General features: G+C 43.0%; 1 protein-coding gene across 5 annotated transcripts in view; it reads left to right on the top strand.

Annotated features, from left to right (window-relative positions):
* The first annotated feature begins 4,646 nt into the window (after positions 1 to 4,646).
* ubxn4 (UBX domain protein 4) overlaps positions 4,647 to 27,891 on the top strand; it is a 71,581-nt gene continuing 48,336 nt past the window's right edge. The window contains exons 1-7 of one of the 5 annotated variants that reach the window (XM_068035042.1): positions 4,648 to 4,848; positions 18,312 to 18,414; positions 18,568 to 18,596; positions 21,230 to 21,348; positions 22,847 to 23,018; positions 25,974 to 26,103; positions 27,124 to 27,178. In XM_068035042.1, the coding sequence (XP_067891143.1) occupies positions 4,767 to 4,848; positions 18,312 to 18,414; positions 18,568 to 18,596; positions 21,230 to 21,348; positions 22,847 to 23,018; positions 25,974 to 26,103; positions 27,124 to 27,178 (690 nt within the window). In that variant the 5' untranslated portion in view covers positions 4,648 to 4,766. The other 4 variants (XM_068035041.1, XM_068035043.1, XM_068035044.1 and 1 more) reach the window with 4 other exon arrangements.

The raw sequence follows: 27,891 nt of genomic DNA, 5'->3' as shown, positions 1-27,891 counted from the left end.
TTTTCATTGGCGCCCAAATTACTTCTTAAATCTGGTTCTCTAGGAGACTTTTCTCTCTTGGGGTTCATGTGTCTGCAGTGGGTTTCAGTTCTGAGCGAAAGAGATGGGAGCAGACAGGCAGAGAGGAGGTCTGCTTCAGTCCAAGAGCCTTCTGCTAGTTCAAACACTGTCTCCACAACTTTAAACTCCCCAAGTTGGCCAGCAGGGTGGTCACGTGACTGACTGGTTTGTCCAGGTCTGTTCTGTGCATTGGATGGGAGCAGGGGACAGCTCCTTTGTTCCAACACCATCCTCTAATATGCAAAAATGGCTTTTTGGCCAGGGGCCTGGCAATTCCTTGTAACAGGCCTTCTTCCCAGCAACAATTTGAAATTTAATGTCCATGTGGCAAAATTAATGTGCTTCATTCTTGGCAGGTGGGGGCCTGCATGACACCAGCAATGCATAGCACGTCAGTCAGCTTCTGGAAGACTAAGATTGTTGGGCTATTATTCTTTGACTTGGCATGGTAAGGCAGGAGAAGTTCCATAATATAAGCTACAAGAGCAAATGTGAAAATGTCCAAGAAATTAAAGTGCAGTGGGGGAATGAAAGATAGAAGTCTTTAGATAGATAGAGTTTCGATAGAGTTTAAATTTACTAAGTATCACCAAAAGATAACTCTTACTTAGCTGTCATTTTTTATTTTAAATTGCTAGAAAAGGTTTTGAAGTGATAATGAATTGTTGGAAAGATCATCTCAGACTGGAGTTCAGTTTCCTGACATTTAAAAGTCAAAGGCTTAGGAATGATGAGAGTAAAGCACGCTTGGCTCCAAATTGTAAGAGAAAAGAACGTAGCAGGAATATAAAAGTATATAGCTGTTGACTCTAATAAAATATTAATTTTGTCCACTAAAATATCAATGGAACATCATATGAATGTGTTATGTGCTTGTCTAATAATATTACCAGTTGAGGTTTTTGTTGTTTGGAGCCATGTAAGAAGCCTAGTCTGAGATTTTTTGGGAAAACTGTATAATTTATTTTTTGCAACTATGAATGTATGCAATTTATGTTCCAAATTGCTTTCCATCTGCCTTATGCTAAACACATGACTGCAGCCTTGACACCTGTTGGATCTGAGAATCCCATTCAAAAAGAAATCCAGGAAGCAGTCATTGAACTTTCATGCCAAAACTAAAACCTAAGTTAAAATAGCTAACTATTTTTAAAAAAGTTTGTGCGTTTAAATAATATTTAACCATTCAACCTCTAACAGAAGTTTAGACTAAATTGAAAACATAGAAACCATCAGGTCCTCAATCCATGAGCAATACATTAAGATGGCATATCGACTAATAATATAAACAAGAAATGCTGGAAATACTCAGCAGGTCTGGCAGCATCTGTGAAGAGAGAAGCAGAGTTAATGTTTCAGGTCAGTGACCCTTCTTCAGAACTAGCAAATATTGGAAATGTAAAAGGTTATAGCAAGTAAAGTGGGGGTGGGGCAAGAGATAACAAAGGAGAAGGTGTAAATAGGACAAGGTCACAGAATAGTGTGGTCTTGGAGCAAAGGCAAACAATATGTTAATGGTGTGTTGAAAGAGAAAGCATTAGTACAGACAGGGTGTTAATGGACAGAAATTTGAACAGCCGCAAGCACAAACATGAAATAAAACAGTGGGTAAGCAAACTGAACAAACTAAGATGAAATAAAATAAAATTAACACAAAAAAAAATTTTTTAAAGGAAAAAGAAAAAAATAACTAAAAATAAAAATAAAATGGGGGGCCCGTCATGCTCTGAAATTATTGAACTCGATGTTCAGTCCGGCAGCCTGTAGTGTGCCTAATCGGTAAATGAGATGCTGTTCCTCGAGCTTGCGTTGATGTTCACTGGAACATCACTGGAACAGGCTCCCGCCCCGAACTGGAAAACGTCATCAACTTTGCTTCTAATTTCCACCCTTCTCTCACCTTTACATGGTCCATCTCCAACACTTCCCTTCCCTTCCTCAACTTTTCTATCTCCATCTCTGGTGATCGGCTGCCTACTAATATCCATAATAAGCCCACTGACTCCCACAGCTACCTCGACTACACTTCTTCACACCCTGTCCCCTGTAAAGAGTCCATTCCATTCTCCCAGTTTCTCCGTCTCCGACGCATCTGCTCTGACGATGCTACCTTCCATGACAGCACTTCTGATATGCCTTCCTTTTCCCTTAACCGAGGATTCCGCCCCCCACCGTGGTTGACAGGGCCCTCAACTGTGTCCGGCCCATTTCCCACACCTCTACCCTCACCCCTTCCCCTCCCTCCCAGAACCGCGACAGGGTTCCCCTTGTCCTCACTTTCCACCCCATCAGCTTCCATATCCAAAGGATCATTTTCCGCCACCTCCAGCGTGATGCCACTACCAAACGCATCTTCCCCTCCCTTCCCCTGTCAGCATTCCGAAGGGATCGTTCCCTCCGTGACACCCTGGTCCACTCCTCCATTACCCCCACCATCTCGTCCCTTTTCCATGGCACCTTCCCCTGCAATTGCAGGAGGTGTAATATCTGCCCATTTACCTCCTCTCTCCTCACTATCCCTGGCCCCAAACACTCCTTTCAGGTGAAGCAGGGATTTACTTGTACTTCTTTCAATTTAGTATACTATATTCGCTGCTCACAATGTGGTCTCCTCTACATTGGAGAGACCAAATGCAGACTGGATGACCGCTTTGCAGAACATCTCCGCTCAGCCCGCAAGCAGGACCCCGAGTTTCCGGTTGCTTGCCATTTCAACTCTCCCCCCTGCTCTCATGCTCACATCTCTGTCCTGGGATTGCTGCAGTGTTCCAGTGAATATCAACGCAAGCTCGAAGAACAGCATCTCATTTACCGATTAGGCACACTACAGCATGCCGGACTAAACCTTGAGTTGAATAATTTCAGAGCATGATGGGCTTCATTTTACTTTAATTTTCAGTTATTTTTTCCCCTTTTAAAATTTTTTTTTGTGTTTATTTTATTTTGTTTCATCTTAGTTTGTTCAGTTTGCTTACCCACTGTTTTTTTTTCATGTTTGTGCTTGTGGCTGTTCAATTTTCAGTCCGTTAACACCCTATCTGTGCTAATGCTTTGTCTTTCAACACGCTATTAACATATTGTTTGCCTTTACTCCATGACCTTCTGGTCAGCTATTCTGTGACCTTGTCCTATTTACACCATCTCCTTTGCTATCTCTTGCCCCACCCCTACTTTACTTGCTTATAACCTTTTACATTTCCAATATTTGCTAGTTCTGAAGAAGGGTCACTGACTTGAAATGTTAACTCTGCTTCTCTCTCCACAGTTGATGCCAGACCTGCTGAGTATTTCCAGCATGTCTTGTTTTTATTTCAGATTTCCAGCATCCACAGTATTTTGCTTTTATTAACTTTTCAGGTCACTGAACTTGCATCAGAACATGAAACGTTAACTCTGTTCCTCTTCCCGTAAATGCTGCCTGATTTGCTGAGTGTTTCCAGCATTTTATATCAGATGCCCAGCATCTGAAGTAGGGTCACTGACCTGAAACGTTAACTCTGCTTCTCTCTCCACAGATGCTGCCAGACCTGCTGAGTATTTCCAGCATTTCTTGTTTTTATTCCAGCACCTGCTGTCGTTTGTTTTTTAATCAGCAGTGTTAGCAGGAATCAGTACACCTGAATCAGGAAACACCCGCGCTATTTACCAATTTACCAGTACAAGTTGACTTGTAGATCCCTTCAAGGACAGGACCCTGTGAGCCGGCTTTGCAAGATCGTGCGGGGTGTTAGAATGGTTTCTCTGAAGCTGAATTTGACAAATCCACGGCACTGGCTATTTCACGTAATTTTTGAGCTGCAAGTTGGTTTACGGAAGCGCATTTCATTGTGAACGGGTGGGTGTGATGTCATTGCAAGTAACAACACGAGCCGATAATGACGTCATACGCAGAGCATGCGCAGGACGACATGTTTCGAGCGAAAACCGGAAGTGCGCGCACTGCATCAACCCGAGAGAACGCATGCGCGGCTGGGGGGGGGCGGGGCTGTGTTCAAGCACGCCCCAGACACCGTGTCAATAATCAAAGAAGGGTCACTGACCCGAAACGTTAACTCTGCTTCTCTTTTCACATATGCTGCCAGACCTGCTGAGTGGTTCCAGCATTTCTTGTTTTTATTTCAGATTTCCAGCATCCGCAGTATTTTGCTTTTATTTTAGTGTCAATAATCACAGCCGATTTAAATACCATAATCAGAATGCCCTGCAAAATTTTCCTTCAAATTAGACGGTCATGGTTTGGTAAATGAACACACCCTATTCTTTGAGTGTTGCCACAGGATCTGAGAGAATAGATAGGGCTTTGTCTTAAGGTTATCCGAAAGGCAGCCTCGCGAAATGTTTGGATGGAGCAAATGAACCAGCTTCGTCCTTCATCCTGCCTTTAAAGATGGAAGTTGTCGCTTCCCTTCTGCCAGAGACAGGGCGTGGTTTGTGGATGTATGCACCTCCCTCGGGTGATTGACGGCCGCAGATCCCACCTCGCGCTCGTGATTGAGGACCGCGGGGAACGCCTCCAGTGGTGACTGACGGTTGCAGGTCCCGCCTCCCGTGGGTGATTGACGGCGCTAAGGCAAGTGTGACCAGTGTAAGGTGGGCGGTGCGTCATTGCTGTTGTGAACGGGAAGGCGGCGGCAGTGGAGGTGGAAAATTTCTTAGGCTTGGATTGGATTAGGTGAAGAGACAGAGAGCGAACGAAAGTCAGTACAATGCGCTGGTTCAACGGTAGTATTCCTGACGCCATTGCCTTCGCCAAGCAACACAATGCGGTTTTTATCGTTTTTATTAGAGGTAAGGAAGCGGGCCGAGCTCGAGGGGAGGACGGGGAGGGGGGTGGGGAGCCTGAGGTTCAGGCCGAGCCGGAAAGAAGCCTTGTCATTCCGGCTTCACCCTGCCCTTCGAGCTGGAACCAGGCCGGACACGTCATCTCTAGGATCCCGTTTAAATTTTTGACTAGATCATGAATTCTAACAAGATTTCCACCTTTTATTTGAAAACAAATCCTGCAGCAATGGCTGGCTGCTGTGCAAATACAGCACTGGATATTTAGAGGCAACCATACTTGAAATTTATTGCCATTTTTACATGGTTTTTGAAATGGCTTGTTATTAAAATGTTGTAGGTTATGTGTTATCAGAGATCCCCAAGCCACAGTGGCGAGGGAGGATTTAAAAGGCAATCTTTACATTATTTGGTAAACTTTAAAAAAGAACTTGATGGATGGAAGGACAGTGTGTCTCATTGTTTTGTGCACAGATTGTACAATGGTGCATTTGTATGGGCATCACTGTCATGTCTGCAGATAAATATTAAAGTTTGCTAAGTTACCTTTTTGTGAAGATAGTGACTCTTGAAGGTGTCATCCAATCTCATCTGTCACACAGCATCATACCTCTCTGAACTTGTATAAGAGCCATTAACTTCAGTTCGGCGTGCGAGAGATAGTTTGCTGGCATCGGTGTATCAAAGGTTCTCTGTAAAGCTTGTGCAAAAGAATCGCCTTGTACTGTTAAGTGCCTCAAATTAAAGTTGATATTTTTTTTAAAGTGATCTTGCAACTATAGGCAGAATTTTTGAGACTTGAAGACTTCAAAGCCAAACACTAGTAGTTCTCCAAAAGCAATTACGACAAGTGTCCCATGCAAGCATGCAATGTATGAACTTAACTCCATATTTGTGTATGGGCCTATATTCATGATAGGCCCATAGCTCTTTGTTCTCCTACTCTTCTCATCAGCTCATAAAAATGCAGAATTTTCACATCTGCCCCCTCCTGACATAGACATACAATAGGTTAATGTGTATAATCTTCATCAGTCTGTTAAAGTAAAATCTAGAGATTGCTTCCTAGAATTTTTGTAAAATGCACTCGTGTAAATGTCACATTTAATGTTATGTCTTGTACATAAGTGAAGGTACTAAGTTCAATTGCTGAGTTCTGCTGAATTACAGAATCTTAGCAACACTAGATTGGGTTTAACACAGTTCTGATGAAGGGTCACTGACCTGAAAGTTAACTCTGCTTCTCCCTGCACAGATGCTGCCAGACCTGCTGAGTATTTCCAGCATTTCTTGTTTATATTTTGGGTTTAACTTATTGGTTAAGGGTAGGAGGTGAAAAGCGGGGGGAAAAACACTCTCAGTTTCCGCTCCTGACTTATTCAGTGACTGTTGCTGGAAATGACTATACATGGATGTCAGATGAGGACTGAGTCAGGCTCAGCACTGATAATCTTCACAGTGTTGGCATTTGTGGCAATTGTTAGGTTGATGCATGAAACATTGTAACTAGGGCGAAATACCAAAAAGGTGCTGGTGTCTTGGGAATCGTACATCAGCATGAGACAATGTCTTTAGGAGTGATGGGGGAGGAGAATTCTAGATAGCTGACAAAAGTAATTAAATATATCAATTTACTTGTATGTATAATGGCCCCAGTTTATACTTTTTATGGTATTATTTTCCACTTGGGTTTTACTTAAATTTTCATGGTCTGATGCATCCCATGGTCTTTGAGGCAAAATTTGACTCTTAATCTGACTGTCTTTTTGGCAGTCAACAGAGGACAAATATATCATTATAGTACACTGCGCAAAGGGAGTAAGATTTTTTTAAGATGATAAACTTCCTTTTGAAAATTATTCTGCAATACGTGCACATAATATAGATAATACTTGTTGCTTCTGGAAGATTGGTAAAGGTATTTGCATTAATCAGAATGAATGATGAAAGGTCACAGACCTAAGCGCTAATTCTGCTTCTCTCTCCACAGATGCTGCCTGACCAGCATTTTCTGTGTTTATTTGAGGCAAATAACATACTGTGTCCCACAGAACAATACTTAACAACTCAAGTGTAAGCATGGGAATGATTAATGTGCATCTCAAACCCTGAAAATTCATATTTTGGACACCAACACCCACAAAGATGGGGACAGATTAGCTGGAAAATACCAGCATTATAATACCCACAGTTGATGTTGAAAATATATCTGAATTTATCCATTGAATGTTTGTTTATGATTGAATATATGGTATCCTGTCTAACATGCTTAAGTTGTAATACATTAAGCCAACCAGCCTAACAATTTATAAATATCTGCCAATAGCTTGAGTAAAGAAAACCATTTCACTTTTGCCTTACTAGAGATCAAGAAATAAATCGTAACACAAAATGTTATCTCTTAACACTACTTAATCTTCCTAACTTAAAGCATACAAAGATAGCATAGTTATGAAAGTAATCACGGTAGTTAGGATAACCTTTTTCCAGAGTCAACACAACAGGAACATGGCTCTGCCTTGATGTGCAACTTTCAGATCAACATTAGTCATAGCTGCATACAGTAAATAATTGAATGCTCTCTGCTAATATTGTTGTTCGTAAAATGGCTTACAAACTTTTAGCTGTAGAAATGGTGGTATTGTCAAATTAAACGTAATCCTCAATCTGGTTCTTCCTGCTTCCTCCTATCCCTTCTTTCATATGAACAGCACTAATCTTTTGTTGCTGATTCATTAATTGTCTTTGTTTTCTTCTAGTTTATCTCGTGTGTATTTATAAATATTTGCACCTTATTAGGAAGATTTTCAGATTGCTACCTATAATACTGCAAGAGATTCCTTTGAACTTAACCGAGTTATCTTCACTTTTTTGTTCTGAAGTGTCATCTCAGTTTTGGCTTTTCCTCTGTAAAATCCTTTAATGTTAGTCCCACTCACCGTCACTCCTGTGCCCACTGATCGCCACTGGTCCCTGATCCACCATCACCTCAAATTTATAATTCTCATTCTTGTGTTCAAATTGCTCCTTGGCCTCACCGCTACCTATCACTTTCCTCCTACAGCCCTCTGAGAACTGTGTTCCTCCACTCTGGCCTCTACACATTCCCTTTGCCCTACTATTGGCAGTCGTGCCTTCAGCTGTTTAGATCTTGAGCTTCGAAATTCTCTTTCGAAAACATCTCTGCCTCTTCCCCCTCCTTTAAGACTTTCTTAACGAACACCTCTTTGACTAAGCTTTTACTAGCCTCTCCTATGACCTCCTTCTTTAGCTCAGGTCATTTTTGTGTGATTATGCTCCTATGAAGCACCTTAGGATGTTTTTTATTTTTTTATTTATATAGAGATACAGCGCTGAAATAGGCCCTTCAGCCCACCGAGTCTGTGCTGACCAACAACCACCCATTTATACTCGGGCTGCATTTATTGACAACCCTACCGCTAGGTGGTGCTGCTGTGGCACATGTGCAAATGCAGCAGTTGCCACTAAAACGTCACAGACTGTGACTTTAGGCAGCTGCCAGCTAAAGATGGCGCTGCTCAAATAATTACACGGAGGCAACCTAACAAACACGTCAGCACACAATGGCGGAGTGAAAGAGCGAACGAGCGGGCCGGGGAGCAGTGGGGACTGGGCCAGGGAGGGTGGGGGAGAGCGGGGAGGGGAACGGGCTGGGGAGGGGGTTGGGAGCAGAGCCAAGTGGGCGAACGAACGGGCCGGTGATGGAGGGGAGCGGAGTGGGCCTGGTAGGAGCGGAGCAGTGGGCGAGTGAACGGGCCGGTGACGGAGGGAAGCGGAACGGCCGGAGACAGCAGCGACGGGGGGAGGAGGGGAGGGAAGAGGAATGCGTTTTTCTGCGCATGCGTTATAAATGCAATGGCAAAAGACGCACCGGTCAGTCCCCGCACCCGGCGACACCAAGGTCTTCGGCTGCTCACTCCGCGCGGCCCTCTCAATCCAGCCGCTTTCTCCCCTACTTCTCAACTGTACTTCAGGCATTGCAGCTGTCTGGTCCCTGCCTTTTGCATCCCCCTCTTCAGGAACTTCTGAATTTAACTCCCTCCCACTACACCCCCACACCCCCTCTCTTCTCCGGCCCCCCCCCCCCCACCTCTCCCTCCACCGCCCCTACCTCTCCCCCTCTCTACCTCCCACCCCCTACCTCCCCCATCTATCCCCACCCACCTCTCCCCCCACTCTTCCCCCACTGCCCACCTCCCCTTTTCCCCCTCCCTCCTCCCCCAAGGACCACACCACAGTTGAATATCTGAATTGCAGTTGGGAAAATAGCATCAAAGACCTCAACAATTCCAAGTTTAATTATTGAGAAATTTTATTAAGTACATTAAACATTCGAGGCACTACTGTGCATGGATACATGAGTGTTGTGTCGCCAGCATTCCCATGAGACAGACAGGCTGAGTCTCTGCTACGCAGAACTAAATAGATTGTTCCTGGAGAGCCTTGTGGTGAATGAATGCGTGGCTCTCTATTCCACTACTGTATTGTCCATGTGAAGAAGGCAAAGTCACAAGCTTTGTCTATTCTTGGTGAATGTTCCCCAAACACATCCCAATGTGCACTCCCAATTCATCCATAAATGCAAGGTTCCTTTCCGTATCCTGACGAGCTCCGCAGCATGATCCAGTTGCCTTTGTTGCTTAAATGCTGACCTTAAGTCTCAAGGATTGTTTTCTCGACGGCATGTTTTACATGAAAAGAAATAAGGAAAGCACATCAGTGTCAGAGCTTCCCTCCCTCAAATGAAATTACTGTTGAGCATGCTTTATGTTCTGCAGTAAAGGCATGTACTGATAACACCGCCAATGAATCACTTAGTACCCACCTCAGCTGTAGGAATCAGGATGATGTTACTGCCCCTATCTCGTGATGGTTCGATGCTGCTCTCAGGGAAAACATGAATGATGTGAGGGTGCTGGAAAAAGAAGCACATTTCTTTTGGATATGAGCATAAAGCAGGCCATTTAGCTCAGCTGTTCCCTGCTAGTGGTTATGCTACTCCTGCGCCTTCTCATCCGCTCCCATTTAATCCTGCCTACTACTATCAGCATCACCTTCCATTTTTTTCGCTCTTATCTACCTTTGCCTTAAAGCAACATTGAGGATGGAGAATGGTGTGGCTGCATCCCCACCTCACCAGTTGTGTACACAGCAAGAGCATTCACATTTGTGCTACCATTGGACACGGCATGCTTGTTTATTTTAGTGCTCAGTCTCTTCTTGCTGAATGTTCCCCAAGTGCTTGACCGCTTTGGACGCCCTCTCTGCTTGACAGGCAGCAGCTGGCAAGTGCGGAGTCTCACAAGGCTCTGCATGGTTGTTTCAAGGGCGGATGGGGAAACAGGTGGCTGTGTGTCCATGTGCACTGCACTGATGGGTGCAGGAACAGAGCAACTTAAAACAGGGACTGGAGCACATTTACTGCCTGCACTCAGCCCCAGACAATGGAAATGTTTTCAGAACAACTTACCTTGGAGCAACTCCTCTTTCTGATAAAAATGAAGCAGACCGAAATCTTCAAAACGACTAAATAATTGCGATAAAATGCCCGACAAAACTTCTCCTCCTTCCACTTTCAGAAACTCGCGCCGAAGCTTTACGCATGCGTGAATACCCGTTGGCGTTGCATAAAGCGCATGCGCAGAGGCCGACCAGGCGCGTTGCCCGAAGATGCACATGTCACGCAATGACGTCATCGGCGCATGCACTAAGTAGTCCTGGCAAGCCGGAATGCGGCGCATGCACAGAGAGCAGGAGACCGTCTGCGCATGTGCGCACCGCGACGCAGCCTGATGACGTCAGTGGCGGCCAGCGTTGTCAGGAATCACTTTTTTTATACTAATCCTACATTAATCCCATCTTCCCTACCACATCCCCACCTTCCCTCAATTCTCCTACCACCTACCTACACTAGGGTCAATTTATAATGGCCAATTTACCTATCAACCTGCAAGTTTTTGGCTGTGGGAGGAAACCGGAGCACCCGGCGGAAACCCACGCAGTCACGGGGAGAAGTTGCAAACTGCACACAGGCAGTACCCAGAACTGAACCTGGGCCGCTGGAGCTGTGAGGCTGTGGTGCCACCCTATGTTAACAGTGCTATATACTTAGAATTTGTTCTTGGAGTAAAACTAGTTTGGCTAGGTCTTTGGCTTTCTCCCATTAATTTTCCAGCAAATCTAGGGGCGGGGGTGGGGGGAGGATGCAGAAAGCAACCTATTGGTTACATGTCCCTTCTCTGTTGCTTTCTGCTGACCAATTCCAGCAGCAGAAACTGCATGCCCATAAGATAAACTACAGAAGGAAGTGCATCTTTGCCATGTTTCCCACCATTTGCACTGAAGGACTGTTTGATAAAGGAGCTGTCTATTAGACCTTGATGACCAAGGTTGAGGGGTCTGTGTAAGTACACTCACATGCTGCCATGCACAATACCAAGCTTTTTTTAAAAAGAACTTTTGACCGTGCACTGGCTACCTCCTTTGACCGTGCACTGGCTACCTCCATTCTCAAGGCCCCTACCACATTTATACACCCAAACCCCAAGGCCAAAATATGAGATCATGAAAGTTTCACTAGGGTGAACAAAAATGCTCGCCAATCAGAAATCCCAGTCCAGTTTCTCCATGATATTCAGGTCTAAAGTCTCCCAAAGGGCACCTATTTCAGAATCGTAGCCATCCTTTTATCATCATAACATTTTTTAGGCCATCAATATGTTTATTGTAATAGTTTGTTGGTGCCTGATCATTATCTGCAGTCGCCCCTTGTTTCCTTTTCATTCGTGGGATGTGGGTGTTGCTGGCTAGGCCAGCATTTATTGCCTGTTCCTAATTGCCCTTGATAAGGTGGTGGTGAGCTGCCATCTTGAACTGCTGCAGTCCATGTGAGGTAGGTACACCCACAGAGCTGTTAGGAAGGGAGTTCCAGGCTTTTAGCCCAGTGACAGTGAAGGGTTGCCGATATAGTTCCAAGTCAGGATGGTATGTGACTTGGAGGGGAACTTGCAGGTGGTGGTGTTCCCATGCGTTTGCTGCCCTTGTCCTTCTAGTTGGTAGAGGTTGTGGGTTTGGAATGTGCTTTCTAAGGAGTCTTGGTGCATTACTGCAGTGCAGCTTGTAGATGGTATACACTGTTGCCACTGTGCATTGGTGGTGGAGGGAGTGAATGTTTATGGATGGGGTGCCAATCAAGCGGGCGGCTTTGTCCTGGATGGTGTTGAGCTTCTTGAGTGTTGTTGGAGCTGCACCCATGCAGGCAAGTAGATGGTGGACAGGCTTTGGGGAGTCAGGAGGTGAATTACCACAGGATTCCTAGCTTTTGACCTGCTCTTGTAGCTGTCGTATTTATATGGCTACTCAATTTCAGTTTCTGGTCAATGGTAACCCCTAGGATGTTGATAGTGGGGGATTCAGCGATCGTAATGCCATTGAATGTCAAGGGGAGATGGTTAGATTCTCTCTTGTTGGAGATTGTCATCGCCTGGCACTTAAGTGGCAAGTAACATTTGCGCCACACATCAGCCCAAGTCTGGATATTGTCCAGGTCTTGCTGCATTTCTACACGGACTGCTTCAGTATCTGAGGAGTTGGGAATGGTACCCAACATTGTGCAATCATCAGTGAACATCCCCATTTCTGACCTTATGATTGAAGGATGGTCATTGATGAAGCAGCTGAAGATGGTTGGGCCTAGGACACTACCCTGAGGAACTCCTGCAGTGATGTCCTGGAGCTCAGATGATTGACCTCCAACAACCACAGCCATGTTCCTTTGTGCTAGGTATGACTCCAACCAGTGGTGAATTTTCCCCCGATTCCCATTGACTTCAGTTTCGTTAGGGATCCTTGATGCCATACTTGGTCAAATGCTGCCTTGATGTCAAAGGCAGTCACTCTCACCTCTTGAGTTCAGCTCTTTTGTTCATGTTTAAACCAAGGCTGTAATGAGGTCAGGAGCTGAGTGGCCCTGGCGGAACCCAAACTGAGCGTCAGTGTGCAGGTTATTACTAAGCAAGTGCAGCTTGGTAGCACTGTCGATGACGCCTTCCATCACTTTACTGATGATTGAGAGTAGACAGATGGAGCAATTTTCCACATTGCTGCGTAGATGCTAGTATTGTAGCTGTACTGGAACAGCTTGTCTAGGGGCGCGGCAAGTTCTGGAGCACAGTTCTTCAGTACTGTTGCCGGAATATTGTCAGGGCCCATAGCCTTTGCAGTATCCAGAGCCTTCTGCCGTTTTTTGATATCACGTGGAGTGAATCAAATTGGCCGAAGTCTGGCATCACAGATGCCAGAGACGTCAGGAGGAGGCCGAAATGGATCATCCACTCAGCACCTCAGGCTGAAGATTGTTGCAAATGTTTCAGCCTTATCTTTCGCACTGATACACTGGGCTCCCCCATCATTGAAGATGGGGATATTTGTGGAGCCACCTCCTCCAGTTAGTTTAATTGTCCACCACCATTCACGACTGGATGTGGCAGGACTGCAGAGCTTAGATCTGATCCGTTGCTTACGCAGTTTGACACGCAAGTAGTCCTGTATTGTCGCTTCACCAGGTTGACACCTCATTTTGAGATATTCCTGGTGCTGCTCCTGACATGTTCTCCTGCACTCTTCATTGAACCAGGGTTGGTCCCCTGGCTTGATGGTAATGGTAGAGTGGGGAATATGGCAGGCCATGAGGTTATAGATTTTGGTTAGGGAGGCGGTGGCGTCGTGGTATTATCACTGGACTAGTAACCCAAAGACCCAGGGTTTAGATCTGGAGACATTGGTTCGAATCCCACCACAGTGGAAGGTGGAATTTGATTAATAAATCTGGAATTAAAAAGCTAGTCTAATGGCCATGAAACCATTGTCGATTGTTGTAAAAACCCATCTGGTTTACTAATGTCCTTTAGGGAAGGAAATCTGCTGCCCTTACCTGGTCTGGCCTACATGTGACTCCAGACCCGCAGCAATGTTGTTAACTCTTACATGCCCTCTGAAATGGCCTAGCAAGCCACTCAGTTGTACCTAACCACTACGAAGCCAATAAAAAGGAATGAAACCGGACGGACCACCCCGCATCTACCTCGGCACCGGAAACCACAATGGCAAACCCAACCCTGTCGACCCAGCGAAGTCCTCCTTACGAATATCTGGGGGCTTGTACCGAAGTTGGAAGAACTGTCCCACAGACTAGTCAAGCAGCAGCCTGACATAGTCATGCTCACGGAATCATACCTTACAGACAATGTTCCAGACACTGCAATCACTATCCCTGGGTATGTCCTGTCCCACCGGCAGGACAGACCCACCAGAGGTGGCGGGACAGTGGTCTACAGTAGGGAGGGAGTTGCCCTGGGAGTCCTCAACATCGACTCCGGACCCCATGAAGTCTCATGGCATCAGGTCAAACATGGGCAAGGTAACTTCCTGCTGATTACCACCTACTGCCCTCCCTCAGCTGATGAGGCAGTACTCCTCCATGTTGAACACCACTTGGAGGAAGCACTGAGGGTGGCAAGGGCGCAGAAGGTACTCTGGGTGGGAGACTTCAATGTCCATCATCAAGAGTGGCTCGGTAGCACCACTACTGACCGAGCAGGCCGAGTCCGAAAGGACATAGATGCTAGACTGGGTCTGCGGCTGGTGGTGGGGGAACCAACACGAGGGAAAAACATACTTGACCTTGTCCTCACCAATCTGCCTGCCGCAGATGCTTCTGTCCATGACTGTATTGGTAGGAGTGACCACCGCACAGTCCTTGTGGAGACAAAGTCCCGCCTTCACATTGAGGATACCGTCCATCGTCTTGTGTGGCACTATCACTGTGCTAAATGGGGCACTGTGGGCCATCAGCAGCAGCAGAATTGTACTCAACCACGATCTGTAACCTCATGGCCCGGGATATCCCCCACTCTACCATTACCATCAAGACAGGAGACCAACCCTGGTTCAATGAACAGTGCAGGAGGGCATGCCAGGAGCAGCACCAGGCATACCTCAAAATGAGGTGTCAACCTGGTGAAGCAACAACCCAGGACTACTTGCATGCCAAACTGCATAAGCAGCATGCAATCGACAGAGCTAAGCGATCCCATAACCAACGGATCAGATCTAAGCTCTGCAGTCCTGCCACATCCAGTCGTGAATGGTGGTGGACAATTAAATAACTAACTGGAGGAGGTGGCTCCACAAATATCCCCATCCTCAATGATGGGGGAGCCCAGCACATCAGTGCAAAAGATAAGGCAGAAGCATTTGCAACTATCTTCAGCCAGAAGTGCCGAGTGGATGATACATCTCGGCCTCCTCCTGAAGTCCCCAGCATTAGTGATGCCAGATTTCAGCCAGTTCACTTTACTCCGCATGATATCAAGAAACGACTGAAGGCACTGGATACTGTAAAGGCTATGGGTCCTGACAATATTCTGGCAGTAGTACTGAAGACCTGTGCTCCAGATCTTGCTGCACCCCTAGCCAAACTGTTCCAATATAGCTGCAACACTGGCATCTACCCAGCAATATGGAAAATTGCCCAGGTATGTCCTGTACACAAAAAGCAGGACAAGTCCAACCCGGCCAATTACCGCCGCATCAGTCTTCTCTCAATCATCAGTAAAGTGATAGAAGGTGTCATCAACAGTGCCATCAAGCAGCACTTGCTTAGCAATAACCTGCTCAGTGATGCTCAGTTTGGGTTCCGCCAGGGCCACTCAGCTCCTGACCTCATTACAGCCTTGGTTCAAACATGGACAGAAGAGCTGAACTCGAGAAGTGAGGTGAGAGTGACTTGACATCAAGGCAGCATTTGACCGAGTATGGCATCAAGGAGCCCTAGCAAAACTGGAGTCAGTGGGAATCGAGGGAAAACTCTCTGCTGGTTGGAGTCAAACTAGCACAAAGGAAGATGGCTGTGGTTGTTGGAGGTCAATCATCTGAGCTCCAGGACATCACTGCAGGAGCTACGCAGGGTAGTATCCTCGGCCCAACCATCTTCAGCTGCTTAGAACATAGAACAGTACAGCACATTACAGGCCCTTCGGCCCACGATGTTGTGTCGAACCTTTAACCTACTCGAGGATCAAACGACCTACATACCCTTCATACTACTATTATTGCTTCATCAATGACCTTCCTTAAATCATAAGGTCAGAAATGGGGATGTTCGCTGATAATTGCACAATGTTCAGCACCATTCGTGACTCCTCAGAAACTGAAGCAGTCCGTGTAGAAATGCAGCAAGACCTGGACAATATCCAGGCATGGGCTGATAAATGGCAAGTAACATTTGTGCCACACAAGTGCCAGGCCAGGACCATCTCCAACAAGAGAGAATCTAACCATCTCCCCTTGACATTCAATGGCATTACCATCGCTGAATCCCCTACTATCAACATCCTAGGAGCTACCATTGTCCAGAAACTGAACTGGAGTAGCCATATAAATACCGTGGCTACAAGAGCAGGTCAGAGGCTAGGAATCCTGCGGCGAGCAACTCACCTTCTGACTCCCCAAAACCTGTCCACCATCTACAAGGCACAAGTCAGGAGTGTGATGGAATACTCTCCACTTGCCTGGATGGGTGCAGCTCCAACAACAATTTACAATGGCTAATTTACCTATCAACCTGCTCGTCTTTGGCTGTGGGAGGAAACCAGAGCACCTGGCAGAAACCCCCGCGGTCACAGGGAGAACTTGCAAAGTCCACACAGGCAGTACCCAGAACTTAACCCGGGTTGCTGGAGCTGGGCCTCATGGATGCCCAGTTTTGCATTTCTAAATCTGTTCGAAATCTGTCCCATTTAGCACAGTGGTAGTGTCACACAACAGGATGTCCTCAATGTGAACACGGGCTTTGTCTGCACAAGGACTATGCAGTGGTCACTCCTACTAATACTGTCATGGACAGATGCATCTGCGATAGGCAGAATGATGAGGATGAGATCAAGTATGTTTTTTCCTCTTGTTGGTTCCCTCACCATCTGCCGCATACCCAGTCTAGCAGCTATGTCCTTTAGGACTCTGCCAGCTTGGTCAGTAGTGATGCTACCGAGCCACTCTTGGTGATGTACATTCTGCGCCCTTGCCACCCTCAGTGCTTCCTCCAAGTTGTGATCAACAGAGAGGAGTATTGATTCATCAGCTGAGGGAGGGTGGTAGGCTGGAATCAGCAGGAGGTTCCTTTCCCATGTTTGACCTGATGCCGTGAGACATCATGGAGTCCGGAGTCGGTGCTGAGGACTCCTAGGGCGACTCCCTCCCGACTGTAAACCACTGTGCCGCCACCTCTGTTGGGGGTATGTAAAAAGGATGCAGATTTGAGAAAACTGCACACGTTTCACTGTAGGAAAAAAGTAATAAACACCTTTTATAAAATATTACAATGGTATATATTTAGATCTATTTATTTAAAAAATTCACAATGGCAGTCAATCAAAACAAAAGGTATGATTCGGTGAGTATGACTATGTCGGACTGTTGCTTGACTAGTCTGTGGGACAGCTCTCCCAACTTTGGCACAAGCCCCCAGATGTCAGTAAGGAGAACTTTGCAGGGTCGACTGGGTTGGGTTTGCCATTGTCGTTTCCAGTATCTCGGTCAATGCTGGGTGGTCTGTCCAGTTTCGTTCTGTTTTATTTTGTAGCGGTGAGATGCAACTGAGTGGCTTGCTAGGCCATTTCATAGGGCCTTGAAGAGTCAACCACGTTGCTGAGGGTCTGGAGTCGCATGTAGGCCAGACCAGGTAAGGACAACAGATTTCCTTCCCTCGAGGACATTGGTGAACCAGTTTGATGATCTTTTATCAAGATACTTAAGGTATCTGTTTTCTAAGTGTTCTCATTCACTGTATTTAGCTTCAGGGTTTATGCATCTGTTTTATGTCAATAGATAGTAATAAACAAAGATATACAGCTTATTTTATTAAACAAGAACAAAATTCTGGAAATACTCGGGCAGTATTTGTAACAAAAGAACATAAGTTTGCTTTTCAAGTATTTTTCTAGCATATTAATGTTTTTGTATCAGCTTTCCAGCATCTACAGTATTTTGTTTTGTTTTAAAGTCCTTATTGTGGTTATCATTTCCCTTTTTAATATGCTTTATCTGCCTTTCAAAGCTAAAGAAACCCTGTATTTTTAAAAGTTCCCAAGTACCAAATGAAATATTAGCTCAATTCTATTTTGCATTCACTCTTCGTTTTCCTGCAGGAGATTGTAGGCATTTTAAGTATAACATTTAGGTACTTTTATGTTTCATATCTGCAGAATATACTGAAATAGAATATTGATTTGATGCATCATTTTAGATCTGCTGTAAATATGTAGGTGGAAAAGAGCATATTAAGTGTGATTAAGAATATACGTTGATCTGATTTTGAACGTGGACATAAACTGCATGTCTTGTTCAGAAATGGTATCTCTGGTATGTTCTGAATGTTGATTTTTTATTTTTAGGTGATGATGAACAGTCAAGACAGATGGCTACAAGTTGGGAGGCTGAAGAAGTCGCAGAAGCAACTGTAAACTCTTTTGTTGCTATTAAAATGGATGCTAAAAGGCAAGTATCCCAAATGTAGATAATTTTCATAATGGTTGTGGTTGTTGCTTTTGTTTTGATTGACTGTCATTGTGATGTTTTAAAATAAATATTAGATCTAAATATATACCATTGTAATATTTGATAAAGATGTTTATTACTTTTTTCCTACAGTGAAACATGTGTGCAGTTTTCTCAAATCTGTATCCTTTTTACATTGTTTAATTGATCTATTCTTGAAAGTAAAACTGTATCATGCACAAAAGCACTCTTTTGAGGTACTGTAATTCAGGGATGTGCAGTCCTTTGGAGTTGGAGGCCAGAAATACATGTCAAAACCAGTAAGTGGGCTGCATATGACTAAGTAGAAATGCTAACCACCATACGCAGAAGTACTGTATTTGCAAACATTGAGAGCCCTGTATACAAAAACAATAAGATCTATAAACAGTGAGATCCCCTCGACACACAGAACGCAAGATCCTTGCACATACAAAAAGTGAGCTTCAAAAAGTGCGCCCCTTCCACGCATGCATGCACGCGCGCGCACACAAAAGTGGGAGATCTCCATTTACCCAACTCCTTTTCCCTTGATCTCCCTCTATTTTCTTTACCGTCGTTCTGTTGCTTCCCTGAAGCTTGAAACATTGAAAGTTTGAAGTCTTTGACATTCCCAGGCTTGGAAGACTGGTGCAAAAAGGATGCGCCATTATTTGTCAAAGTCCATCAATCAAGAGGCAGCCTTTTCCAATCCTCTAAATCCAGGAAATTTTGGGGAAAAATCAGTTTGATGCATGAGCCAGAAAGAAGAACTCAGCAGGAGTTTTGCAGGCTGGAACAAAGGAGTCACAAATTGAATTTGTCTCAAAAGCCTTGTCTTGGACAACCCTGCTGTATTTGAACTCCAAAACTTTTTGTATTTAATTGGGGAAATATTTTTTCTGGTGCCACCCCACAAATTACCAGATTTATTGAATTCAATTCTACAACTTGTGATGGGATTTTAACTCCTGACATTTGGGTTGCTAATCCAGTATCATAACCGCTTGGTTACTGTGCCTTAATATCAGTGAAAGAGGTTTGCAATCTGAAAAGCAATACAGTTTTCACTTGAACTTATTTTTATTCATTTTGTTTTAATTGCCCAAGTATGATGTAAATATTGAGGAACTGTGGAACTTAGTTTCTGTCTGACTAATGGCTGTAATTGCAGTTTACTTGCATTGATCAATTCAGCCTACATAATGGATGTAAATTAAATCTTGTGACTTCTCATCATGTATCCGCTAAGAATTTGTGAAAATAAGGAAACTGGGAGAACTTGCACATTGCACCCATGTACCTCAATATAATGCACTCAGCTTTGGTATCAAATTATATAGTGGCATGCCCTTACTCATAAATGGGGCAAAATTGGGTTTGTTTTAGCAATGAACACTGGGAATTTCCTTGGACCTTTGTATAGTGGACATAAACCACTGTCCAGGGTTTCTGCCTAAGTTATCGCAGCCAATTGGGAGAGAGTCTGTGGAAACTTTCAGTGATTGTTTCCTATTATGTTGATAAACATAGGGCATTGTTTTCTTTTTAAAAGGATTGAAATCACTATAAATAAATTAATAATATTCATCGTAGAAGGAATAAGGGTATGACTAGATCACATAATTTCTCAGAAACTGAGAGTTAGTAAACCCATCCTGATTTGACAGTTAAATTGTAAAGTGTAGAACTTATTTGATGAGCATTTATTGTATTGGTGTCTATAGCTTTATTAGTAAAGAGGAACTTGTCCAAGGGGACATTAAAAACTTGTTAATGCTGTACAGTGTGATTAACTTACTGTTTTTTGATGTTTAACCTGTAGAATTTTGTGAATAAAGTACCTGTTGTATTTTTTAAACCTAAATGCTTTACAGCGAGAATGAGTTGCAAGTTTATGTTTTTTAAACGATTCTCAGCAGAAAACAGCAGATTGCATTCCAAACTATGATTTACGAGGAGATGGCTTACTAAGTTAGTGAGTGTTTACTAGGAATTCCATGGATAGACTTGTTCATCACTGAATTAGAGCTGGGAAATGGAGAATGCTGAGTAGGAGACCGTTGAGATTTTGGGATAAGTGAAAGAGAAAGAGAAAAAGACAAAGACGTGATGGTGGAAGAAGAGGAGACTTAAAAAATACAAGAAGTTAGAGAAATTAAAAAAAAAATGAAGGATAAGATGTCAGGAATGAAACCGAAGGAAAAGAAGCAAATGAGTTTTTTTTAAACTAAGAAATTCATTGCAAGAAATGTAATTGGATTCTTTCTGTTTTCCTCCTCTTTGAGATGCACCTCATTATGGACTGGTACTAGACCATATTGTTTCATTAATGTTACAAAAGGGGCCATTGTATCTTGGTGACAAAGCAGTAATTATTTAAATAATTTTATTCTTCTGAATTATTCAAGAATTAGACAACAGATTTTTACAGAATCTAGAACTACTAGTTCTATTATTCCATTGAGGGACATTTTGGGTTGGCCCTGCAGATAGCTGTTACACAGCAGCTTTTTCATGCACCTGTTTCCTTTATAAGGACATTTGGATTTACATTGTGGACAAAATGCCTGCTTTATTGGGGCCATAAATAGACAGCAGCTGTCTAGTCAGTATTAAATCTTAATGTAAATAATTTGGTGCAAATACTATAATTTTGCAAATTTAGGAACTGAAACTTCTTGAGCAAGATCCAGAATTGTAGACTGAAATTCACAAGACTAAGATCAATAACAGTACTGTCCAACTTGTCTTTGCAAATTTTCTCAGCATAGTACCCTAAATTAATAACATCCAGATCCTGTGGTGTGCATTCCATCAAGCTTTTTTATAGGAGACAATGGAATCCCATTGGAAGTTGTTGCTGGAAGTGTGACTGCAGTGGAACTAGTAACTCGAATTCAAAAAGTTAAGGAAGTAAGCAATTTAAAATTATGCTTTTATGTAGTAATGAAGTTGATATTGCATTTGTTTTTCATGTTAGAATCTTTAAGCTTAAAATAACAAAACACCAGATAATACCGGAGAACTAATAGACTATCAGCCCATCACCTAATTTATAACAATACAAAGTTTCCGCTATTAAGTGTTTCTTTTGCTCCATTTTGGAATTCCCTTGGCTTTCCTAGATTCGTGCTGTTCTAAATTAGAACACTGGGCTTAAGTATATGGATATTTTGGCAAAGGCTATGGATTTCTTTCCTTGGTTAATCGGTCAGAAAATGGGCTTTGAATATAATTCCTTAATCACTAAACTAACAAAACTAATGAAGCCCTTTCATCCAAGTGTGGCTATTTTGAAACCAGAATTTCCTTGCTGAAAATCCAGTGTCGTTAACTTACCTGTTGCTTTCATTTAAAGAACTGAATTACGGCCAATATGGATTGTACAGTTATCTTGATTTGCTGCTGCTTTTGAATCATAGATGGGTATATAGCTCTTCAGTCCTAATAGTCAGTGTATAAGCCATATTTAACAAAAGTTCATACACTGCTTTATCTTGTATTCATTCTTTTTGTAATGCTATTCATCATGCATATCTAGTTGTATTTCATCATGTAGCAATTTGCAAAAATCATAATGAATGCTTATTTGTTATATGTCTGGTTCAAAGATTGCCTGAATATGAGAGTGATTTGTTAACTAGTGGTGCGATTCCATTCATGGCTGTCTTTGGGTAGACTTCTGCCCCCTTATCTCTCCCGCACCCCACCCCTGACCTTCCAACAGTGTTTTCTGTGATATTGCGAACTGTGGCCTCATTGCACTATATCAATGTGCTTATATGTGGAAAGTTAACCATATGTAAAGATTTCCTCCCAGACACTGGAGCATGCTTGGATTTGTGATTCTTTAATATAATTTTACTAGAATATACTACTGTAATGTAGCGAAATGCAACAGCCAATTTGTGCACAAACAGCAAAAAGATAAATGGCCAGATGATCTGATTTTGTGATCTAGGTAGAGGAATAATTGTTGGCCGGGCGGTGCCTGCTTTTGTTTGAATAGTACCATGAGTACTTTCATGTCCACCCGAGAGGGTAGACAGGGCCTCGGTTTAATGTCTCATCCAAAAGACAACACTGCTAACAGTGCAGTATTCTCTCAGTACAGTCATGAAGTATCTGTCCAGATTATGGCGCAGGTTTTGGGAATGGGAGTTGAACCTTCTGACTCTCGGGTGTGTGTGACACCTATATTCTAAGTTATTAATTTGTGGATATGTACTTCATTTCACCCAATGGTCTGCTTTGATTTAAGTTTTGGGAGCTATTGATTGGAATTTATCTAATCTAATCCATTTTTGATTTTTTTAAAACCATTTAAATTTTTTTAGAAGTTCTATATCTGATAAGAATTTCTGATGGATTTGTTCCAAATTAAGTCCATATGTATTTGCTTTTTTGTTAGATGCATAGACAAAAGAATGTAGCAGCAGCAGGTGACAACCAGGAAAACCATGTGGGTCAAAGCCAGGCATCAACAAGTGAGTCTCCAGAAACTGCAGAACCCAATGAGCCGCAAGTTTCTGATAAAACAACAGAGTCAATGGGAACAACAGCGCTTCCAGTAAGATCCAAAGGTAAAGGAATTGTACAAATAACATTGTTGACTAGGCTTTTAACAGTCAGTGGTAAAGTGTGTATTTCTTGCCTATTAAACTAGGAAAAAAGTGCAAGTGTTCGGATTTGAAAATTAGGAAGATCAGGATTCAAACAGCAGTCTGTTTTGCAGAAGGATACCTGTAGGTTGTCTGTTTACCAGAAAAACTTCCTGATCATTTTCAGAAAATGGTTAGAATTGTTTTTGTGTACTCAAATTGAACTTAAGCAGTTGGCACTTGAGTTTTTTTTTTAATTTGTCTGGAAGGCTTCACTTGACATGTTCAGGACTTGATTTTGATTCTACTCTTTTGTCAGCTGTGGCTCAGTGGTAGACTTCCTGCCTCTGAGTCAGAAGTCTGTGGATTCAAACACCTCTGCAGAAACTTGAGCGCAAAATACAGACTCGCACTCCAGTACAGTACTTGGAGGCCTTACACTGCTGGAGGATGCTGTTTTTCAAATGTGATGTTAAACCGAGGTCCCATCACCCCCCTTGAGTGTTGATATTCTGGTCTATTTAATAGGCTAAAGGGACATCTTCGTACAACACATTTTGTAAAACTAACCGGGAAAGTCTGCGGTTCGATCACTATTTTGTTCTGAATTTGCTGATCTCGGTTGGAGCAGCTCTAGAGGAATTGCAGTGTGTCTGTATATCTTTGGGTTAGAGAAGGGAGGCACTAGAGGAGTATAGAAAGTGTAGGGGGTACTGAAAAAAAAGTAATTAGGAGAGCGATGAGGGGACATGGAAAAACACTGGCGGGCAAGATAAAGGAAAATCCGATGGCATTTTCTAAGTATATTAAGGACAAGAGGATAACCAGGGAAAGAGTAGGGCCCATTCAGAACCAAAGTGGCAATCTGTGTGTGGAGCCAGAGGACATAGGTGAGGTTTTAAATCATTACTTTTTATCTGTGTTCACTATGGAGGAAGACAATGTAGGTATAGAGATCAGGGAGGGGGATTGTAATATACTTGAACATATTAGCATTGAAAGGGAGGAAGTATTAACTGGTTTAGCGGGCTTAATAGTGGATGAATCCCCAGTATCCCAGGCTATTATGTGAGGCAAGGGAGGAGATTGCAGGGGCTTTGACAAATTTTCAAATCCTCTCTGACCACAGGAGAGGTAGTAGAGGATTGGCGGACAGGGAATGTGGTACCATTATTTAAGAAGTGTAGCGGGGATCAACCAGGTAATTACAAGCCGGTGAGTCTAACATTAGTGGTTGGGAAAATATTGGGAAAAAATTCTGAGGGACAGGATTAATCTCCACTTGGAGAGGCAGGGATTAATCAGGGTTATTCAGCTTGGCTTTATCGGGAAAGATCGTGTCTAACTAACTTGATTGAATTTTTCGAGGCGGTGGCGAGATGTGTAGATGAGGGTAAAGCAGTTGATGTAGTCTACATGGACTTCAGTAAGGCTTTTGATAAGGTCCTGCACGGGAGATTGGTTAAGAAGGTAAGAGCCCATGGGATCCAGGGCAGTTTGGCAAATTGGATCCAAAATTGGCTTAGTGGCAGGAGGCAGAGGGTAATGGTTGAGGGTTGTTTTTGCGAGTGGAAGCCTGTGACCAGTGGTGTACCGCTGGATTGGTGCTGGGGCCCTTGCTGTTTGTAGTGTAAATTAATGATTTAGAAGTGAATATAGGAGGTATGATCAGTAAGTTCGCAGATGACACGAAAATTGGTGGTGTTGTAAATAGTGAGGAGGAAAGCCTTAGATTACAGGACGATATAGATGGGCGGAGCTGTGGCAAATGGAATTTAATCCTGAGGTGATGCATTTTGGGACGGCTATCAAGTCAAGGGAATATACAATGAATGGTAGGACCCTAGGAAGTACATAGTGTCAGAGGGGCCTTGGTGTACTTGTCCATAGATCACTGAAGGCAGCAGCACAGGTAGATGAGGTGGTTAGGAAGGCGTATGGGATACTTGCCTTTATTAGCCAAGGCATAGTATGTAAGAGCAGGGAGGTTATGATGGAGCTGTATAAAACGCTAGTTAGGCCACAGCTGGAGTACTGTGTACAGTTCTGGGCACCACACTATAGGAAGGATGTGATTGCACTGGAGAGGGTGCAGAGGAGATTCACCAGGATGTTGTTTGGGCTGGAGCATTTCAGCGATGAAGAGAGACTGAAAAGGCTGGGGTTGTTTTCCTTAGAGCAGTGAAGGCTGAGGGGAGATGTGATTGAGGTATACAAAATTATGAGGGGCATTGATAGGTTAAATAGGAAGAAACTTTTTCCCTTAGCGGAGGGGTCCATAACCAGGGGGCATAGATTTAAGGTAAGGTGCAGGAGGTTTAGAGGGGATTGGGGAAAAAACTTTTCACCCAGAGGTTGGTTGGAATCTGGAACGTACTGCCTCGAGGTGGTGGAGGCAGGAACCCTCAACATTTAAGAAGTATTTAGATGAGCACTTGAAATGCCATAACATACAAGGCTACGGGCCAAGTGCTGGAAAATGGGATTAGAATAGTTCGGAGCCTGATGGCCGGCACAGACATGATGGGCTGAAGGGCCTGTTTCTGTGCTGTATAACTCTATGACTCTAACCAATCAATGTTTCTGCAATTGATCTCTTTCCAGTGACCTTTGCTCGAATTACATTTGTGCAATGTTGGGTGAGGGCAGATGTGGTTTAACTGTAATGCCGACTGTGATTGAATAGTCTGCTAACACTTGCTATCTGAGCTCATACGTGAACGACGTCAATTTTTGCAAGGCACCCAGAAGCAACTGATACACATGGAATCATACTTCAGCAAAAAGGCACTAACTTCAGGAAAAGTAATTGTAATTAGTAATTGTAGAAAAAGGAAAAAAAAGTCATTCAATTAGTGAACTTTGTGCACTTATTTTTGTGCAATATTCTTCTAATTGAAAAATTTATGTATTTACTTATTTATGCTGCTTTCCCAGACTCACCTAAAATGTCTGCACGTAACGATCATTCTGATCATGCTGGTCCATCTGGTAAAATCAGTTGCTGCATTGATGAAGCTTCTGCTACTTCTCAAGATGGGGAAGACCTTAACATCCGAGTTGAAAGGTATTCCCAATTAACCCTTTTTGTCTGCACTGGACAGTTACTTTAATTATCTAAAATATTTATTTTGTTAATGGATGCTGTTTGTTAATGTTAAATAAGCAGTTGAAATATTCCAAGATTTTTAACTGTACCTTTGTACTTGTTTTAGTTTGCATTATTTTTCATAATTTTACAATAAATTGAACCTCAAGGTTTGAAGCCATTTATTTCTTCAAAAAGATCTGTATTTATTACACAATGGCCGAAAATTTGCAGTTGTAATGATGGTGAAACTTGTCAGTGCTTGTTGTTTTTACTGTATAAAACCGACAGCAACTGTGTCTGCACAGATCAACATGGAAATCTGCAAATTGCTGTCAATGATAATCTCCTGCTCCACAACGTGTGCTGTTGCAGTCTGCACTGGTGGAATCAATAGAAATCGCTGAATTGTCATGGACTTCAATTATTTACACACTCTTCACGCTGTTAATCCTTGAAAAAGGTACACGCTGTTGAATGAGGTGTAACTGAGTTTTTGACAGTGTATTAAGTCATAATTATTGCTGAACAGCCTCTCTGATCCTGAAAAACTAATTTTATAAATGTGGCATCTCAGTCCCTCAGAAGAATTGCAGATTTTTAATGAAAAAATTTGTTTTTTTATTTGTGTATTTACATTTCTCCCTTAACCCTCGTGTAATTCCAATCTTTATTTTCCTTTCTGTACAGTGATTTAAATGTGATTTATATTCCATGCTTTTTACTTTATCCTCTGCTGTCTGAGAATTCTTCAATCTGATTGGCTGATCAGCTTACTTGCTGCCCGTTCTGTTGCTGGATGCCACAGACACTAAATTGAGATTGACGTCAGAAATGAGGAAATCTACATGCTAGAGCCCACGAAATATGGACTTTTTTGTGATCAGCAGTGAGTGCCATCCCTTCACTGACTGCAAAATCTGAGCCATCGTGTATGAATGGTTATACTGCTAAAATACAAATTATAAATTTGCCTAGCATCTTGTTATTCATAACTAGGCTCGCTAAGAAGCTTGAAGACCGGAGAGAGCAGAAGAAAGAGGAGGAATTAGCGGTAGGCATTACTATTTGTGGACTTAGTTTTCTTCCATGCACTTTTAATTTACATTAAGTTGTATTTGGGGGTTCAGTTTATGAAATAATACTGTACTTGTATTCCAAAGGCCTTGACTAATAATCCATCAAACATGAGTTCAAATCCTATTATGGCAGTTTGAGAATTTGATTTCAGTTTTTTAAAAAAATTAATTGATCTAACGAGAGAGAGAGAGAGCAAGTGAGTGAGACCTTGGGGCTTGCTTCTAAAGAAGTTGATAATGTCATTTTGTTGCAGGAGTCAGGAAAGGCAGCCCTCAATAGCTTGCTAAAGTCTACAACTGGTAGTTACTTATGAATTCCCTCCAGGCTTCCATTGGGATGTTTTGGAGTGCATTTCAGATATGAGTTGCACCACTATGGATACAGCTGCTCTTGAAATGATAGAACAGCTAACTGGAGAAGTTTTTCTTTCACAAAGTGCGTTTTTTTAAAAAATCTGACAGCTGAGGATGACCAGCGTTGCATTGTTCCAAGCAACCAGCTGCTTTAAAAATGGACTGCTGTTGATTTATAGGAAGGTGGTTTTCATCAGATCGTTTTCCCGTACTAAATAAATTCGATAATGCAGATAGGTTAGGAACAGGCATATATTGCATATATTGTGTTTTGGATAAATTAATTTTTATATATTTTGATATGTCATCTGAAAAAAGAAAAATGTATGTAGAG

The sequence above is a fragment of the Heterodontus francisci genome, chromosome 7 (genome assembly GCF_036365525.1).
Source record: "Heterodontus francisci isolate sHetFra1 chromosome 7, sHetFra1.hap1, whole genome shotgun sequence".
NCBI classification, from domain to species: Eukaryota; Metazoa; Chordata; class Chondrichthyes; order Heterodontiformes; family Heterodontidae; genus Heterodontus; species Heterodontus francisci.
Note: the sequence above shows the minus strand (reverse complement) of the source record. Positions and strands in the feature narration are given on the sequence as shown.